The sequence below is a fragment of the Drosophila gunungcola genome, unplaced genomic scaffold (genome assembly GCF_025200985.1).
Source record: "Drosophila gunungcola strain Sukarami unplaced genomic scaffold, Dgunungcola_SK_2 000114F, whole genome shotgun sequence".
Lineage (NCBI taxonomy): Eukaryota > Metazoa > Arthropoda > Insecta > Diptera > Drosophilidae > Drosophila > Drosophila gunungcola.
The window spans coordinates 211,799-230,181 of NW_026453275.1; the positions used below are offsets into that span (position 1 = coordinate 211,799).

The following is an 18,383-nucleotide window of genomic DNA, read 5'->3' on the forward strand; positions in this document are numbered from 1 at the left end:
TTTATGTAGGAAACAATAGTGTATTTATATAAAGCAATTGAATGAAAACAGATTTTCAAAGGGAAGAAATAAGACTATTCCCACGAGAACTTAACACTAAGCTAGATCAAAGCACAGGTTTATTTTTCCATATCTAGGTTTCCATCTTTTCGGCTTTCTTGCGCTTCGTTTTGGATGTGGAGGGGGATTCAGCGGCATCTGTATTCTCCGCAACCTCCTCCACCCGGATCCTCTTGCCGGCGACCACATCCTCCTTGGAGGGCTGTGTTTCCATTGCCCTTTTCTTGGGCTTCACAAAGCTGCCACGCCCTGCGGCGCGTTCCGCCTCCTCGATGCTATAGGGCTCCACTTCCAGCGCTTTGAGCCGCCTCTTGTGCACCTTGGTGCGGAAATGGGCCTGCATGGCGGTGTCGTCTATGAAGTACTTCGCACAGTGCACACAATAGAACTGGGCGAATCCCGGCTTTTCCAGATCCACATTCTGATTGATGAGTTCACCGCTACGGGTGCGCAAATCATCATCGATCTGGTCGAGATCACGACGGCGATTTCGCACACGCCATCTTCTCTGCAAATGGGTATCTCCATAATGCATCTTCTTGCGCTTCGTTACCATTCCCATTTTGCTGTTTTTTTTTTGTGATTTACTACTTGACCAAAAAAAATAAACGTTGTTGTGGCACGTGTTTTGGTAGCAAGTGGCTTTCCAGCTGAAGTTGGTTGTATAGAGTTGTTCTAGAACCTGTAAATAGTAAGGCCATTAAATTCTGCTTAAAAGTACTAAATTTATTGTAAACTTTACTTTTTTTTAATAAATAAACACAGTTTATTAGTTAAAAGTAATTTAATGCGCACAAAACAATGGCAAGCTAGCGATAACTCAAAACTATCGATAAATACGTTAAATCAAAGGTGTGTGCACACTGTCTCGCAGCTGTTTGTTTTTTTTTAATTGTAGATAATGATACATTTAAAATAATAAAAACAAATTAATTACTAATAAATAATAAATCTACTATAATTTTATGTTTTAAAAATGCATTTGATTTGCTTCAAGCATACACATTGAAAAAACCAACTATTTGTCATTTTTTAGTCCCTTTTTGTATGCAAAGCACTTTTAAAAAAAAAAAACATATGTTCGCTAATAATTCATCAACAATCGTGCGAACAAGTTGTCTGCGGGCGGACGTGGTGCGCATTTTGTTTTGTTTTTATTTATTTCCGCAGGAAGTAAAGTAAGCCTGGAATACAGGGATATAAACAAAAAGTTTATATAGATAAAGTGCAATTGATTAGAAAACGAGTGGGGGAAGGGTAGCCAACGCACACACATGTGCGATTGGATAACACTGTGAAACAGATCGGGCTTTACACTTGCAAAAAACTATTCAAGCAATTATAGCAATTGTTTTTGTTGTTTGGGAAGCTGCAGCCGGTTATTGCTATCTCTTTTGGTCTCCAAGCTTTGCATATATCATTAAGTGTATGTGCGTTCGTGTGCGATTTGGTGCAAAAGCCACTGCAACAATAAGTAATAAACAGAAACTGTGATTGTGGATAAAAGGGGAGTAAGTGGCCTAGGGTGGGGGTTGAAAGGGAGCGGCCCAGCTGCTGCAACCATTGTAAAAAACAACAATTGTTGGGCTATTGGAATTTATTGTTGAGTCTCTGTTCCAAGCTAGACATTCCGTTGAATTCACTACTTAAACCGACAATCATTATTACAACTAGAACAACAACAACAAATTGCCCCGCAAATTGCAGTAAGTAAAGTACAACAAAGTAGACAGAACTGATAAATAGTAATAACTAAAAACAAAACAAGAACAAGCAGAGCTTAACAACTCTTATCGATAATCAGCGATTGCATTCCGATTGTGATTATCAGTTGAAATTGCTTATCAGTCAATTATACCGTTACAAGCACAATTAAGCGACAATCTGCGTGTGTGTGCTTTGATTGATATACGAATTTAGATCAACAAACACTCTCTCTTTTTCTCTCTTTCACACTATGATATAATAGCTACCCTTCCCCCACCCACAAATAAAACACACGCACTGAAAATAAACGCTCTCGCTCTCTTATTTGTTTTTGTTGTGCATGGCAGTCACGATTTGACATTTCGCAAAGATGTGGATGTCTGAGTAAAAAGGATGGAGATCTTTTGTACTTACAGCGTTTAATGTAAAAACTTTTAGATCAGCTGATGAGCCAACGGTTAATGCCATATGTCCATCGAAATACACAGAAAGAATAATGTATATTAAAACTTTACAAAAAACTTTGGTTCAGCTAACAACGTTTCAATGTTTTAAAAGATTTTCCAATTCAAATTTTAAAATTTGTATAAGGTTTCTTAGCATTTTTCAATTTTTTTGTAGACAAAATGTAATAGGAAAAAAAATTTTAAAGCTTTTTCGTTTTGTGTATACATCACTTACAATTGACAAATGTGATTTTTATGTTGATTTTTTTTAAACAACTTTCATTAGTTCTTTTTTAAAATGAGCTAATTTTTTCCTGCGTAGAGATATTGCGGGAGCGGGTTAGAGTTTCTAATGCAAGTGACTAAAAGCGAGAGTGTTGGAGGTAGAGCGGTCCAACCGGTTTAGTCTAATCGTTAGTTTTTGTTATTTAGTTATCAGAGGCATAGGCAAGGGGGTTCACCTCCAACCCCCAAAGCATTTAGTGTACCAACCACTTGAACTATTAAACCAAACTAGGTTGCCTTCGAAAAAAATATTTATTTTGAAAGACAATATGTTTTTAAATTTAAATTTGTTTTATTAAGAATGTTGCTCTTTTTAGATCTTAAAGTGATTTAAACTTATTTCTGTTAATATGCAATTCTATAAACATATTTTTGTTGTTAATAAGCTGTTTTATAAACGAATTCCCCTGAAAAATGTTTTTTGCAGCTGCCACTGTTCAATAGATATATTGCAACACCCAAAACCATTGCTGCATCCAAAAGTAGCAATTATGTTTTGTATATTCTCTTTTAATGGGTTATTTTGAAAGTATCTGGTTTCCGTATCGATCTTTGGCTGCTTAGAGATATGGTCACAGAGTTAATTTTCCTTTCGTTTGGCCAAAAACAGAAAAAAACCAACCAACCAGTTGACCAGTTGTGCCAGTCCAGTTCAGTTGGATTATTATTGAGTTCACCGCTCCAAGGCTATAGCATTCCATTTCATTCCTTGCCAGATCACTTAAAGAGGTTTTAAACGTGAAATTAAACTCGTCACTGCACTCGACTACCTATTTTCATAAAGATTTCGCCGCTCAGAATAAAAAGAATTTCATAGAAACGGGTTTTCTCTCGCGTAATCTAGACACGATTGTTTCTAACGCTCTGTTGCGGTTTTGCCATTTATTTTTTACGAATGGGATTATTTACAAAAAAAAAAAATGAGGGGAGGAGTACGTGTTTTAACATTTCAATAGAACCTGAGCATGTGTCTGTTTGCGTTTTTTCCCGTAGCTTAATTATTTTTATCATTCAATATTAATGAATATCTACTTGTGAAATTGTTACGAAAAACATGTACTCGATGTATTTTCGCCTTTTTAAACGGTGTGTGAAATGGTGTTTTAATTTTAATGCATTAAAACACACCATATCCGGTTTTAATTTCGAATGAAATATGATAATTTAGGATCAGTTAGGGGTTTCATGGTGTTAACCTGTATCCCTGACCTCGTAGCAGTTGTCTTTTTTGTGCCTCAACCGCGCTTCCTGCGATATCAGTTAGCTTTTCGCCTTGCATGCCACAAGTGGCTCGAACATACATATTTCCCTGATTGCTTTGTAATGTGTGGTCGCAGCTCCTTATCACCAAACTCCGATATGAACATTCGAATGCGGTGAACCACAGAAACAAACAAAAGTCCAACAAAAAAAAAAAAAACAGACAGAAGTCACAAAAAGTTCTCAGCTCGATTCGTCTGTTTTAATTCAGGTTCGAAGTGTTCCCATTTGCAGAAGTAGAACAGCAGTTGGAGGAGTAGCAGGCGTGCCATTATAATCCAGGTTAATCCAAGGTCAGACGTGAGTCGGGGGAAAGTGGGCGGTACAGTTTCCTCGTTATCCGGTGGGTGGGGCACGCGGAGTTATGTCTGGTATTTTTATTTCACTCACATTTCATTCCCCCATTTCGCATTTAGCATTCCCCTCAAAGATGTGAAAGGGAAAGGGCGGAGGTTGGATTGTTCAGAGATTGACTTTCTAATTGAAATATCAGTTTGAATGAAACTTAGGTTGGGCAGCTGACCCAAACACACTCACAAAGCAAACTTTAGATGCACGTACAATAGCGGTCGAAATTTTATCTGAAAAAATGTTAACTTATGAATGGTTAAGTGGAAGAATTTGGGACATTTTAAAGCTTCTTAGTTTTAATTCCCAGATTTTTCCATATTTTTTTAGACTTGTTATAATAATAATATATCTATGTTTCCTGATAATTGAGATATAATAATGGAAATGTCATTTAACTACCTCAAACCCATTAGTTGTCTTCATTGGATTGGTTATCAAATATCTCAATTTAAAAGTTTTTAAAATTAATAAAAGTCAAAATATTAAGATACATATTTAACAAAGAAAAAAAGTATCTTCAATATTTACAAGTTATAGTAAAGATTATTATCCTAAGCTATTATTTTGCCCGCAGTTGTACTCATTCATATAATTTATATGTACATTGTTTATTGTTCACTTACGAGGGGCAAAGATTTAATGCGACTTTCACTTCATTCTCCTCCGCAGTCATTAATCGCAGATTAACAGAAAAGTCGAGTGCGGTAAGAAGACAATCTTCCAGCAGCAGCCATGGACCACGCCCATCACAGTGCACCCGGTGTTGGTGGGTTTGGGTTTGAATGTATATCCCCATGATCCGTTTCTGAAAAACTCCTTAATTGTTCACAGATCACTCGATGATGCACCACGACCATGCGGGCATGCATCACGACCTCAGCGGAATGGATGCTGCAACTGCTGCGCCGGTTGAACCTGCCTCAATGTTTGACATGATCCCCGACTCCAGTGATTTGCATGCCGGTCACATGGGTCACGCAGGTCACAACCACGGCGGTGGTTCTGGCACGGGAATGGAGCACATGATGCCCATGGCGGTAAGGGGACCTATTCCCTTGGAAAATCCCCTCTTAATTGCTGTTCACCATCCACAGTTCCACTTTGGCTACAACGAGACGATCCTATTTTCCTGGTGGCACATCGAAACGGTGGCCGGTTTGGTGGGCTCCATGATTGCCATTTTCCTGCTGGCCCTCATGTACGAGGGTCTGAAGTACTATCGTGAGTACCTGTTCTGGAAGACGTACAATCTGCTGGAATATCGCCCGGTTACGGGGCCACAGCGAAATCCGGAGGCACCGCGTATACCCTCGCCGGCGGCGGCAGCTCCCTCGCCCGTGCAGTGAGTTCTGGAGTTTTGCTTTGATTACCCATTATACAAAAAAGGGCGGATTTTCCACCCCCTAAGAGTTAGTGCATGCTTCTTGCCCTCAGACCTGCCTTTAGCTTTGTATCTATTGTATCTGTACTTGTATATATTAATCTTAATGCTTTCTTCTTTCTTCTCGTTTCGTTTTCGTTGCCGTTACTCGTTAAATCGTTTAAATCCGTACCGCTACCGCCCCATCCTGCTCCATCAATATATATCTACTTATTTCATCAATACGCGCCGCTCTTCTTCATTTGTAAATTGATCCATCACAAAAACTAAATATCAAAAACCCAAACCAAATTCATACCGCTCTGCCACGCTTCGTTAATTTTTGTATAATTGATTTTGTGATTCACGCGACCGTAATTGAAACAATTGTAACTCAAAACTGATTCTGTATCTGCATCTGCATCCGCGAATCGCATCCGCAATCGTGTGGTGTCCCCCCGGCACGCTTCGATCGATCCTTTTCAGATATGTGGGCGAAGTTGTGCACAAGCAACCGTAAGTATCGCTCCATTTCCCTGTCCCTGTCCCCATTTGCCCAACCCAATATCAGCCAATATGTATACCCAGTATCTGTTTAATTTGTATGCCTCACTAAGTTTGCGTTAATTTCCACATGTTGTTGGCTATCCGATATGTCCGTCCATCCGCCAATTAATGGAAAAAAAAAAAAACTGACTGCAGCTGTGGCTCGGTGCTGCCTACATATTCGTATCGGTTTGCAAATTGCCGTGTAATTTGTACAGATATCTAGGCGAAAAAATATTGTATTACACTTGGTTACACACTTGTAAACAGCACACAGTAGTTGAAGTTGAAAATTAGTCTAGAGCCTAACCCTAAGTTATTGGTAGCTTAATCTAACAATGGAACTGTAGAACAGGAGAATCCCAATGACCAACACGAAGCCCTAAAGGAACAGCGCTATATGTAAAGTCTGTTTTGTTATGTTCTAAAACGTTTTGTTTTGTTATGTTCTGTACTGATCTTGTGACTTTCAGTTATTATCTTTCTGTTGTCTTGCTAATTTTGTATGAATCACTTAATGGTTTTGCTATAATTTAACGTTGATCTCTTGATTGCTGTATAGACCTTCGATGCTGTCGGTTAACCACGTGCTCCAGACACTACTGCATGTCATCCAGGTGACTTTGTCCTTCCTGCTCATGCTGATCTTCATGACCTACAACGTGTGGCTCTGTCTGATGGTTGTCCTCGGCGCCGCCGTTGGATACTTCCTGTTCTGCTGGAAGAAATCGGTGATCGTGGACGTCACCGAGCACTGTCACTAACAGAGGACCACCGGAAGCCTCAGCCGTCGATGTCTCACGGAGGCGGACGCGGAGGAGATGCAGCTGTCCATTTAAACGGAAGGCGAAGGCGTTGGTGCTAAGCTGGAATTGCCGGAAGCTCTCATCCCCACGGAAAACACACTGATACACACCCTGCCACTTGCTACTCTCTGGGTATTAGCCCCATAACTAATTTGTAAGCTGGTTGTAAACGATGCAGCGACAGCCTGCACAGAATATCAAAACAATTAAAAATCCTGTAGCCGCTGCATCGTTTACAATCAACTCAAAATCCCGACATTCAGATCAACTGTCTAGACGGTCTGCCCGCAAGGATTTGAGGGCATTCGTTTTAAGTCGAAAGTGTTAAGTATACAATAGAACAAATTGAGCGACAGCGAGCGAATTGTATAAAGTTAAGCAATGCAAATATAATTTTTTTCAGTTGGTACTCAATCGATGTTCGCAGAATTTCCCCAAAAGCATATATATATTTTTTTTTATCATTACTATTATATACCATTTTGTATCCTTATTAAACGATTATGATTATTATTATTTGATAATAAACTTAATTCTTTTTTATATTACACCCTTATTTGTTAGCCCCCACAAAAGACATTTTTGTTAAATTTGGCTTCCGTGTGAAATGTTGAACAAGCCACGAATGTTGAAGGGTTTGCGTATGTGCTTCGACAGTGCGTTTCACAAGAGTAATTTGGATAAGGGAAAATTTGAAGACCCCCAAAAATTTCCAGTTAAGATGGTTGTCATTGATTTATGTTTGCATTTACGTGTTGTAAAAACAACTGTCATTACTTTAGGCTCGAAAATTGTCACAGCTTTTTAAACACTATCATCTCATTAATTTTAATGTGTTCCATTTTATCCACAACTGATATTTAATTGTTGTCTGCTTTTTAAATTGACTGTGGGTAAAAACAGGCGCTCGACTCGTTTAATTTTTGCTCAATTCGAAAAATACTGCTGTAAATTGCTTTGCTAAATTATTGTCCACGCTCTCTATCGAAATAGGCTTCCAAAGCAGAGTCTTACAATGCCTTAATGTCCCGAAACGCACTGTATACAGCATATAAATTTACCTATCTTATCGGCGTGCATAAATAGATGTTGTAGATATTAAACTTAATGCAAATACATACAGTAAAACGGCAAAAAATTTATAAATATTATTAAATCTACGTATACATTAATAAATATACAAGCAGAATATTGTTATAATTGAAAAATAACCCAAAAACAGTTTTTAATATGAAAAGTATTGGGAATGGAAACATGGGCTTAAAAAAAATCGAACTAAACAGCTTATGGTAAATATAAAGCAAAGATATTAAATATTGTAAGGAATGTAAATTTAATAAAATGTATAGATTTAAAAAATAAATATATAGATTTTCCTTTGAATAATATAATACCTTTTACCTTGTTTGACCTTATTTATGATCATGATTCATTTATTTACCTAGGAAATGTAAAATTATGATTATAAAGAAAACAACACATTTGATCTCATTTTCAGGATTTACTTTGATCTTTATTAGAAAATTATTGCGAGTCTCTCGATAGAATGTTGAATCCTTACTCATATCGTAATTAATAATTAAAAACATCTTTACATGACTACAGGCGATCGATCGAATTTTATTGATTGGTTACACTATACTTAATTCTGCATTCGTAAATTTTTTTTGTAACTCTTGCTTGCCCGATGGGAATTCAATTTAATTGATTAATTCGCTAGGTTTTTTGTTGTAGGTTTAGATTGTTGTAACAAAAAAACTGGGATGATGGATTAGTGGATGGATAATAGGATGTTTTTGGGGGGGAATTTAGGTCCTCGCACGGAAGGGGAAAGAGGAGCTCAGCCTGCGAGAACACAAAACATAAGCGGCCCATACATTCATATATGTACGGTTCAAATGGTTTAAATATTTAACTGACAACTCGCGCATTTTCGATTACGATATTAAGATCGAAGGATGGGTGGAGTAATGGATAGTGGAGTTATATATATATATATATATATATATATATATATATATATATATAATATATAGTTATAAGTAGATGAGAGAAATTGAAATTCACCTCGTTTGTATCATGCCTAATACAGTTTCTATACGAGTGTCTCTTTCTGCCTTCTCTTTCACTCTTCTCTCTCTCTCTTTCTCTGATCACTGATCGTTCGTTGATCGCCGATTGATGGTCGTTGATTTCTGGATTTTACGGAATTTGGATTTCGACGCCGCCTTGTCTGTCGTGAAGAAACATTTATGTGGGAGGTGTGGCATAGAAGTTACCTGGTTGGTTCTTCTTTCTTATATACGTATAATATATAGATATATATATTATATATATATCTCCCTCTCTCTATATATATCCATCTCCTTCTTTTCTATATTTCTGGGTTCCATCCTTCAGTTTGGCAGCTCCTGGAATATGTTTGCAGAGAGAAAAGTGTGAGTTAAATGAGCCAGATTAAAACTTCGGGTGCGGGGGATAGAAAGTGGGTAGCGCAGCTTAAACTTATTTCGAGCTGATCGTGTAAATATATATATATATTTATAAAGATTCAGATTTCTAAGTGTGTTTGTTTTATTTGGTGTGGCACGAACAGTACAGAACATAAATCTACGAGGGTTGGTTTTTATACCCTTGCAAAAGGTATTAGTCTCTGAATTTTTACCTTTCTGCATAAAACTTTCATTAAAAGTTGTCTTTATGTTGCAGGCAGTGTATGTGAAAGTCGGAGCGAGACGGATCGGACGACTATATCATATAGCTCGGGAAAAAAGAAAGAGAAATATTCTTCAAGATATAGTAATTGTTAGATTTAGTCAGAATTGCGGTTTTAATTTTTTTTAATCTACGACTTTTTAAGAAAAATTATAACTTCGCGGTATATCAATTTTTTTATGCATCAATTTAAACATTCCTTGAGATATGGATATTGTTCTAAAGAATATATACTTTTAGCAATAGCTGCAAGGGTATATGAACTGCGGCTTGCCGAAGTTTGCTTCCTTTATTGTTTTTTGTTGGCTCTGGACAGAGACTCAACCTACGGCTGATCGTATCACATCACAAAAATAGGCTTAATATATCATGGGGTGGAGGTCGGGGGTCAGTCACAATTTACCTGTTGGTGAAGAGGAGGGGGGAACATGAACATACACTTGTGTATGGGTATAGGAACTCTCGCCCTCTCTGTCTGTGCTCTGTTTGCTGTCTCCCTCTGTTCTGCCTATGCTTGTGTTTATTTTTGTATTGATTATAATTTAATTCAATTTTGTAATTCAATTACCTCGTGGTTTTTCGTAGGTTTCTTGGAATCTTGACTTGAAGAGTTCGCTGGGGTTAGTTTTTTTGTATATCTTAAGAAATACGATAGTGCAGGTGGGAGGGGAGATGGGAGGGGCAGTACACCACAACAATGAGAGCAGGATACAAAAAAAAGTAATATGTAAGACTTACGTCGGCAAGCCGACGCCTCATGATCCCTTTCCAACTGCAGTTTGAACTCCTTTTAACATTTATAATTAAAGCCAGTTAGTTTGCTGATTTTTAACCAAGAAAATAATATTTCTGAGACTCCTGAAAATAAACAAATTTAACTCATACCAACTACTAAATGATATTTACTTAAATCTAGTAGCAATCTAATAACAAAGTGAAATTGATATATATTAACAATATATTTCGATTATTGTATTTCTATTTAAAATTACAAACTAAATAAATTTCAAATCTTTGGAAAGGGATCAAAGGTTCGATGGTTTCATCGATTAATCAAATATACCTGCAATCAGTCTCACATCAGTAGATCCTTTCACTTTCTCACTGCCTTAGTCCGTCACTTTCTGTGTTTTTTTTTTTTTTTTGGGTACTTGGCAAGGTACTACTACTACGTACCTCCACTTGGGAACTTGAAACCCATCCCATCGCACACAAAAGGACCCAGCAACCCAGTCGCCAAGCCAAAAGCACATGCAGTACGAGACTCTCACTAAGTCACTCTATATAGCACTATATATACATATATCGTTTATGATTTATGGGTTGTGTGGACAGGTATGTGTGGGGTGTGCAAGGGAACAATGCATGAGATGCGTGGGTCTGTTTCTGTTGGGTTAATTAAGCGCAAGGAGATAACAGTAAGGCTTGGTAAATACCTGTTTCAGTCACTGTCCCACTTACAATTGCAAGGGAATCGTCCGAGGAACGTCCCGTATCGCCCTAATCCTTTGCCTATTTCTCAGTCGATTTGTATATTCGTTTATATGCGAAATTCATTGATCTGTAGTACAAACCTGACTAAAACTGTCTAATGTTGTCTTCTAATCAAACTGCGGAACCAGTCTAAATTATTATAGTACTGTAAACTTTAAGCTCGCAAGATGAATAATGATTTAGAAAATATTTGATTTGAAAACCCTTGTTTAATATTTAATTTGCTAATCAAAAGTTTCCCAACAAGGTATCAAATAGGTTTTGCTTTTATTAAATCTATGATGTAGCTAAATAAAAAACTTCGATTTTATTTAAAATGGTTAATATGTTTTTATATTGAAATTATAATAATTTAAAATTATAGAATTATACCTTAACAAATATGTCAACATTATAATGTTCCTAAAATAAGCTCGTTTTTTAAAAAGGGTTGCATTTTTTTAATCAAGAAAAAAAGTTTGTTTGAGTGTTTTAGGAACTGAAGCAGCCTAATATACCATACAAAAATTAATTGAAATCAATTTTGAAATACCAATTCCCATCTACAGCCTAAACGGTCGTTTCGTAAGTCCGTCTGTTAATTAAAAAGGACCTGACCTTCATGAAATCCTCGATGGGATTTGTACGCAATTGGGTACACACATTAAGGAAAGACGTGTGTACACGGCGGATAGAGATCGATATATAGTAAAGTTATGGAACGAAACGAGTTTGTCTACGGAATGTGGAGTGGCACAGTAGCGCCGGAGTGTTACTTTTTACGGGTTTATCAAGTGTTCGACTCACCTCAGCGCACTCGCTCTTGCCAGCTCAGATACTGTTTCTTTTTTACTGTTTTTATACATATTATTTTCAAAAATTGTGTTAATGATTTTTGTATTTTTTTTTTTTTTTTTTTTTTTTTTGGGGTACCTCGATGCTGCCGCCTTTCGCCACGGCAGCTGCTTACGGGTTGTGGTTGTGGATTTGCGAACACACACGAGACTGAAGATGGAAGATTGCAGTTGGACGAGAGGTTGTGTTGCGTTGGTCTTGAGTCTTGATCTTATTTAGTTGTGTAGTTGCGTTTTAGGGCTTTGGGAACAGCTCCTGACTTTCTGCTTATTACTTGTGGTGTTTGCTTTTCACTTGGTTTATTATGCTGTTTTTGGTCTCTAGTAGCGGCTGCGACTCCGGCTGCGGCAATGTCGTTCGCGGCTGTCGTGGCGGTAATGATTATGGTTGTGATTGTGATGGCTCCGGTTGCTCCGGTTGCCACTACCACCACCACTACCACCACCGCCTCCTCCTCCTCCGCCGCCGCCACCACTGCGCGAATACGAGTGATGAGAGCTGTGGTGCGACTTATGGTGATCTAGAACACAAAGGGCAAGGTTTAGAAAAGCTGTGCCGTGTGCAAATGCAAGCGAAAGAGCTGGTTTCGTGGGCACTTACGGTGACGCCGATCCGAGGGCTGACGATTTTGGACATAGTCACGACTTCGTTCCCGGTACTCGTTGCGTGGCTCGCTAAAGGATCCAAAAAGAAGAATACAAGCGATAAGTTAGGAACGAATTATGAGTTATGTATAAATTGCTTCACTTTAAACTGACCTAAGCTTTAGAGCTAAAAATCTTAGGAGGTTCTCATCCATTAATTTACGCAAATATCTTTGAGAACAATAAAATAAAGAAACCGAAGAGAGGTCAGGATGTGAGCAGCTAAGAAGACACATTTACAGCACTACCAAAGCTAACAACTTTTTTAATTAACAAGTTTACAACAAAATAGAGTACTCAAATGTTTACTAAACTAGAATGGTTTATGAAAACGTACACCACAGTATTTTAAACAACTATATTTAAGAACTAAAAAGTTGTTTATAGGATTCTATGACATCATAAAGTCTTGAAAAGAATCTAGACAATTGCATTGTGCCATTGCCATGTGATATAATAAGCCCAAAGTAAACAAACTAAGCAGTATTACTCATAGTCACATTGAACGGCAATCTGCCAAGTTTGTTGTAATTAACTAGAAAAAGAACAAACGTCTGTATAGGATATAGGGTTTGACATGGCAAAACACAAATAGCTGGATTAGCTTAAAAACAAACCTGCATAAACTATTTGTATACTTTAAGCCCTAAAGGGTGGTGTATACTTAAGCCTTAAAGCGTGGAGGCTAACTTATTATGGTAAACTCTATATTGCATATTCAACAGGCTCATTGATTGACTATTTAAATATTTTGCTTCATGATAATCATATTTATGAGTTGATAAATACTTGGGCATGAAAAGCATTGATCTTCTTAGATAAATTAATAGTTACTGTCTAAACGCTTAAATGAGTATTTTCATCCTGAGAATATCCTTACCGTCTATTATCGTAGGAGTGGAAGCGCTGCACTCGACCCTCCCGCCGACGTCGATCCTCCTGCTCGCGCTCCTTCTGCCGCGCATCGTTGATCTCGGCCACCGCGTTGCGAAGCTTGGAGTATCCCAAATGCTGTTTGCCCATCAAATGGTCCTCGATCCGCTGCTGTGCATCGCCGACGATCAGGAAGGCGCCACAGATCTCGCAAACCTTCATTTGTTTCTCGGGCAGGGCATCGTGCGACCAGCCAGCCGCCTTGCTTTCGCTCTTCTCCGTTTTATCTTCACCCGATGCTCCAGCAGATTCACCTTCCTCCGCTGGAGCAGCTCCTGCTGTTGCTGCCGAACTTGGAGCAGCCTCTAGAGCTTCATCGCTGGTGGTGGCGGCCGCAGGAAGTGGATTGGGGGTGTCGTCGCTGTGATTTGTGCCAGGACTGCTGCTGCGCCCCGGCTGCAGCTCATCGTCCGGTGGCTTGGCCAAGCTGATGCTGCTGATGGCCTTGTGATTGGCCTCGTGCTGCTGCACCAGCTGCTCCTTCTCCTCCTTGAGCTCCTCGCACAGGGTCATCAGATCCTGCGCCTGGTCCACATCGCCACGAATGCCCGCTTCCTCTGCCTCGGAGAGCAGCTTGTTGATCCTGGCATTCAGGTTGGCCAGCTGCTCCTGGTGCCTGCTCAACGGAGCCGGAGTATTGGGCTGATCCCTTTGCATTAAAAGCAAGCGCTGCTTGCCCTTCTGGATCTTTCGGTCGACATCGTGCAGCATGACATTGCAAAAGCGCAGGAACTCATCTTCGTACTGTCGTTTCCTTTGCGAGGGACGAGCATCCTCGTACAGATGACGGGCCTCCTCGTCGTGGATGCGGGCACAGGGTCCCAGATCCGCGCGGGTATTTATAAACAGATCATGTGGGCAGAACTTTACATTGTAGAACTGGCAGAACTAGGGGGCAAAATGGATATCATTGGATTGCGCAGAATGGAAACTCAAAGACCTCACCTCGGGATCCTCCCAGTTGACCTTGGCCCCCGCCTCCGAGGGATGAAGGTTCCGATTCCTGCCCATCAGCTCATCGAGCATTTGCCTGGCGGCGTCCACCATTTTTTCCGAGACTTCTTCGCCTTTGATTTGGATATCTTCAGTTCCAAGGGGTAAGGGTAAACTGCCGAGGGTGTATGCGGGGGGGCGGGGGGTAGTGGTGGTGGTGTGCAAAGCGGTGCAAGTGCTCCAGTCCAAGTGATGCTAGCGATTCCGGTGGCGCCGCACCCACTTTTGTGGCCTGGGTGGTGCCGGCGGACAGGTGCAGGCACGGAGAACTCGTGCAGAAAGGTCTTTAACCGACAATTTCTCCAAAAAGAATCAATAAAATTCACGAAATAAAATTCGTGTGGTATCGAATTTGTGCAGCGCAATGTGACCGTAGCGTTTGTTCGCGAAAATCAATGGTCCAATACATCGCGAACTGCAAAGGCGCCATTGGTGGGGTTTTTAAAAAGGTTATAGCCTTAAACATATCTTGTAAGTTTGTGGAGAATAAAGGTGTTTATTGTAGTGGTAGGGTTTTTTGATTCAAACTAAATGTTTCTTCAGATCTTTGGCCACTTCACTCCGTTTAATTATGCATATTTATCTGTGTTATGTATTATAAAAGGGCTGAAATCATCATTAATGGAATGTTTGTTTTTCGTTTGGTAATGGGAAAATGTCAAAAATTTTATGTTTATAAAATGCCTAAGTGACCAGAACTCATAATTTGTAATTCTGTAATATAAACTTAATTGATTGTCAAAATAACAACAATTTCAGAAGCATTTTAGTTAACAAAGGAAAATTGAAAAACTAAATTACATTTAAGAAACAAAACTAATCCACCCTGTAATTCCTCGAGGTAATAAACATTTATTATTAACATTTATTATTAATAAACATTTATGAATTACTATGTACCTTTCAACCAGGGCTTAAATAAGTAAGTGTATTAATAATTTAAAATAATTCAATAATGTGACCAGCTATTTAAAATAAAGAATAACGCAGTGGCAGCCCTCTGTCTGTTGACGTTGCCACCCCTTCGCAACTGTCAGAAAAAGGCGCCAAAAATTGGCAAAGCACGCAGCTGTAAACATTCGCAAACACAGAATTAACCGCGTTTACCTCTGGCGTTAGTCCATCAGTTCGAAACAAACAGTGACCCAAAATGGATGTAGCAGATGCTCAGGTTGGCCAGCTGCGCGTCAAGGATGAGGTGGGCATCCGGGCCCAGAAGTTGTTCCAGGATTTCCTCGAGGAATTCAAGGAGGACGGCGAAATCAAATACACGCGTCCGGCGGCCAGCTTGGAATCGCCGGATCGCTGCACCCTGGAGGTCAGCTTCGAGGATGTGGAGAAGTACGACCAGAATCTGGCCACCGCCATCATCGAGGAGTACTACCATGTCTATCCGTTCCTCTGCCAGTCCGTTTCGAACTATGTGAAGGATAGGATTGGCCTGAAGACCCAAAAGGATTGCTATGTCGCGTTCACGGAGGTGCCCACGCGGCACAAGGTCCGCGATCTGACCACCTCCAAGATCGGCACACTCATCCGCATCTCCGGCCAGGTGGTGCGCACCCATCCCGTCCATCCGGAGCTCGTATCGGGTGTGTTCATGTGCCTGGACTGCCAAACGGAGATCCGGAATGTGGAGCAGCAGTTCAAATTCACCAATCCCACCATTTGCCGCAATCCCGTCTGCTCCAATCGCCGGCGTTTCATGTTGGATGTGGAGAAGAGCCTGTTCCTGGACTTCCAGAAGATTCGCATACAGGAAACGCAGGCGGAGCTGCCCCGTGGCTGCATTCCACGGGCCGTGGAGATCATCCTGCGCTCGGAGCTGGTGGAAACTGTTCAGGCTGGCGATCGCTACGATTTCACGGGCACTTTGATCGTGGTCCCGGACGTGAGTGTGCTGGCGAACATTGGCACCCGGGCGGAGACCAGTTCGCGCCACAAGCCCGGCGAGGGAATGGAGGGCGTCACTGGCCTGAAGGCTCTGGGCATGCGGGAGCTCAACTACCGGATGGCCTTCCTCGCGTGCAGCGTTCAGGCCACCACAGCCCGCTTTGGCGGCACGGATCTGCCCATGTCGGAGGTCACGGCGGAGGATATGAAGAAGCAGATGACGGATGCCGAGTGGCACAAGATCTACGAAATGTCCAAGGACCGTAATCTCTACCAGAACCTGATAAGCAGCCTGTTTCCCTCGATCTATGGCAATGACGAGGTGAAGCGGGGCATTCTCCTCCAGCAATTTGGTGGTGTTGCCAAGACCACAACCGAAAAGACCTCGCTGCGTGGTGATATCAATGTTTGCATCGTGGGTGATCCCAGCACGGCCAAGTCGCAGTTCCTCAAGCAGGTCTCCGACTTCTCGCCCAGAGCCATCTACACTTCGGGCAAGGCATCATCTGCGGCGGGCTTAACTGCGGCCGTGGTCCGCGACGAGGAATCGTTCGACTTCGTCATCGAGGCCGGAGCCCTCATGTTGGCCGACAACGGCATCTGCTGCATCGACGAATTCGACAAGATGGATCAGCGCGATCAGGTGGCCATTCACGAGGCCATGGAGCAGCAGACCATCTCGATAGCTCGCGCCGGAGTGCGCGCCACTCTGAATGCCCGCACCTCCATTCTGGCCGCCGCCAATCCCATCAATGGACGCTACGATCGCTCCAAGAGCCTGCAGCAGAACATCCAGCTGTCCGCACCGATTATGTCACGTTTTGATCTGTTCTTCATCCTCGTGGACGAATGCAACGAGGTGGTGGACTATGCCATTGCCCGGAAGATTGTTGACCTGCACTCGAACATCGAGGAGTCGGTGGAGCGGGCCTATACGCGCGAGGAGGTCCTCCGCTATGTGACCTTTGCGCGGCAATTCAAGCCGGTAATTGGCCAGGAGGCCGGACGCATGCTGGTGGAGAACTATGGGCATCTCAGGCAGCGGGACACGGGCACGTCGGGCAGGAGCACCTGGAGGATCACGGTGCGGCAGCTGGAGTCCATGATACGGCTGAGCGAGGCAATGGCCAAGCTTGAGTGCTCCAATCGCGTGCTGGAGCGGCACGTCAAGGAGGCTTTCCGCCTGCTAAACAAATCGATTATACGCGTGGAGCAGCCCGACATTCATCTGGACGACGACGAGGGTCTGGATGTGGACGATGGCATTCAGCACGACATCGACATGGAGAACAATGGAGCAGCGGCCAATATCGATGAGAACATGGACACCTCCGGCAGCGCTGCAGTGCAAAAGAAGAAGTTCACGTTGTCCTTCGAGGACTACAAGAACCTGTCCACCATGCTGGTGCTGCACATGCGTGGCGAGGAGGCGCGCTGCGAGGTGGAGGGCAGCGATACGGGCATGAGGCGCAGCGAAGTCGTCACCTGGTATCTGGAGCAGGTGGCCGAGCAAATCGAATCCGAGGATGAGCTGATCTCGCGCAAGAACCTCATCGAGAAGCTAATCGATCGCCTCATCTACCACGACCAGGTTATCATTCCGCTGAAGACCTCTACGCTGAAGCCAAGTTTCAGGGCCCAGGGCCAGGACGATGATCAGGCGGAGGATCCCCTGCTGGTGGTGCACCCCAACTACATTGTGGAGTGAACACAGCCAGACGCCAGTTTATTATACCACCATCATCATCTACCTAGTTAAGTTTCTGTTTCCCCTTCACATTTTTTGGTCTTCTAATCATTGTATTTATCTGTAAGTTTAGATTACTAAGCAAATTAAGCATTTTTTTTGACTCATCTGTAGTCAAGTTACTATGAAAATCATTCATGTTTTCGTCGAAATAAACGTTCATCTAAAGTTAAGCGGTTTTTATTTGTATGTTTGGGATCTCTCATTGAGCTTTTATTTAAAGTTAATACCATTAAGCATTAACTAATCGGACATATATATTTTGACCACTTATCTGAAAATGTATGTTGGTTTCCTTTCATGTTTTCC

The 18,383-nt window shown here is 41.4% G+C and overlaps 4 protein-coding genes across 11 annotated transcripts; 2 read left to right on the forward strand and 2 right to left on the reverse strand.

Annotated features, from left to right (window-relative positions):
- LOC128265353 (zinc finger protein 593 homolog) lies at nt 1-933 on the reverse strand. Its single transcript, XM_053001307.1, has 2 exons — nt 803-933; nt 1-742 (listed from the first exon to the last, which is right to left on the reverse strand). Exon 2 carries the CDS (start codon nt 620-622, stop codon nt 134-136), a length of 489 nt encoding a protein of 162 aa, XP_052857267.1. The 5' UTR covers nt 623-742; nt 803-933; the 3' UTR covers nt 1-133.
- A 157-nt stretch (nt 934-1,090) lies between these two features.
- LOC128265350 (high affinity copper uptake protein 1) lies at nt 1,091-7,364 on the forward strand. 8 transcript variants are annotated; one of them, XM_053001297.1, is made up of 6 exons: nt 1,091-1,238; nt 4,779-4,875; nt 4,941-5,146; nt 5,204-5,451; nt 5,956-5,985; nt 6,578-7,364. In XM_053001297.1, the coding sequence occupies exons 2-6, from the start codon at nt 4,842-4,844 to the stop codon at nt 6,777-6,779; spliced, it is 720 nt and encodes a 239-aa protein (XP_052857257.1). In that variant the 5' UTR covers nt 1,091-1,238; nt 4,779-4,841; the 3' UTR covers nt 6,780-7,364. The 8 variants fall into 8 exon arrangements, with proteins under 8 accessions (XP_052857257.1, XP_052857265.1, XP_052857260.1 ...); XM_053001300.1 differs by having other exon boundaries at nt 1,129-1,194; XM_053001301.1 differs by lacking the exon at nt 1,091-1,238 and adding an exon at nt 1,263-1,571.
- Nucleotides 7,365-8,411: 1,047 nt separating this feature from the next.
- LOC128265346 (luc7-like protein 3) lies at nt 8,412-14,810 on the reverse strand. The gene is made up of 4 exons (XM_053001291.1): nt 14,387-14,810; nt 13,389-14,329; nt 12,465-12,538; nt 8,412-12,384 (listed from the first exon to the last, which is right to left on the reverse strand). The coding sequence occupies exons 1-4, from the start codon at nt 14,486-14,488 to the stop codon at nt 12,185-12,187; spliced, it is 1,317 nt and encodes a 438-aa protein (XP_052857251.1). The 5' UTR covers nt 14,489-14,810; the 3' UTR covers nt 8,412-12,184.
- Nucleotides 14,811-15,468: 658 nt separating this feature from the next.
- Nucleotides 15,469-18,247, forward strand: LOC128265333 (DNA replication licensing factor Mcm6). Its single transcript, XM_053001270.1, has one exon. It carries the CDS (start codon nt 15,585-15,587, stop codon nt 18,033-18,035), a length of 2,451 nt encoding a protein of 816 aa, XP_052857230.1. The 5' UTR covers nt 15,469-15,584; the 3' UTR covers nt 18,036-18,247.
- Nucleotides 18,248-18,383: the final 136 nt, after the last annotated feature.

Excerpts from the sequence above, each read along its gene's own strand:
- LOC128265353 (XM_053001307.1), bottom strand. The coding sequence starts at position 622 with ATGGGAATGGTAACGAAGCGCAAGAAGATGCATTATGGAGATACCCAT.
- LOC128265350 (XM_053001297.1), top strand. The coding sequence starts at position 4,842 with ATGGACCACGCCCATCACAGTGCACCCGGTGTTG. Across the intron at positions 4,876-4,940 it reads TCACAGTGCACCCGGTGTTG|ATCACTCGATGATGCACCAC; the intron begins GTGGGTTTGGGT and ends AATTGTTCACAG. Across the intron at positions 5,147-5,203 it reads AGCACATGATGCCCATGGCG|TTCCACTTTGGCTACAACGA; the intron begins GTAAGGGGACCT and ends CACCATCCACAG.
- LOC128265333 (XM_053001270.1), top strand. The coding sequence starts at position 15,585 with ATGGATGTAGCAGATGCTCAGGTTGGCCAGCTGCGCGTCAAGGATGAG.
- LOC128265346 (XM_053001291.1), bottom strand. The coding sequence starts at position 14,488 with ATGGTGGACGCCGCCAGGCAAATGCTCGATGAGCTGATGGGCAGGAAT. Across the intron at positions 12,539-13,388 it reads CACTCCTACGATAATAGACG|CGAGCCACGCAACGAGTACC; the intron begins GTAAGGATATTC and ends TGGATCCTTTAG. Across the intron at positions 12,385-12,464 it reads GCCCTCGGATCGGCGTCACC|ATCACCATAAGTCGCACCAC; the intron begins GTAAGTGCCCAC and ends TTTGTGTTCTAG.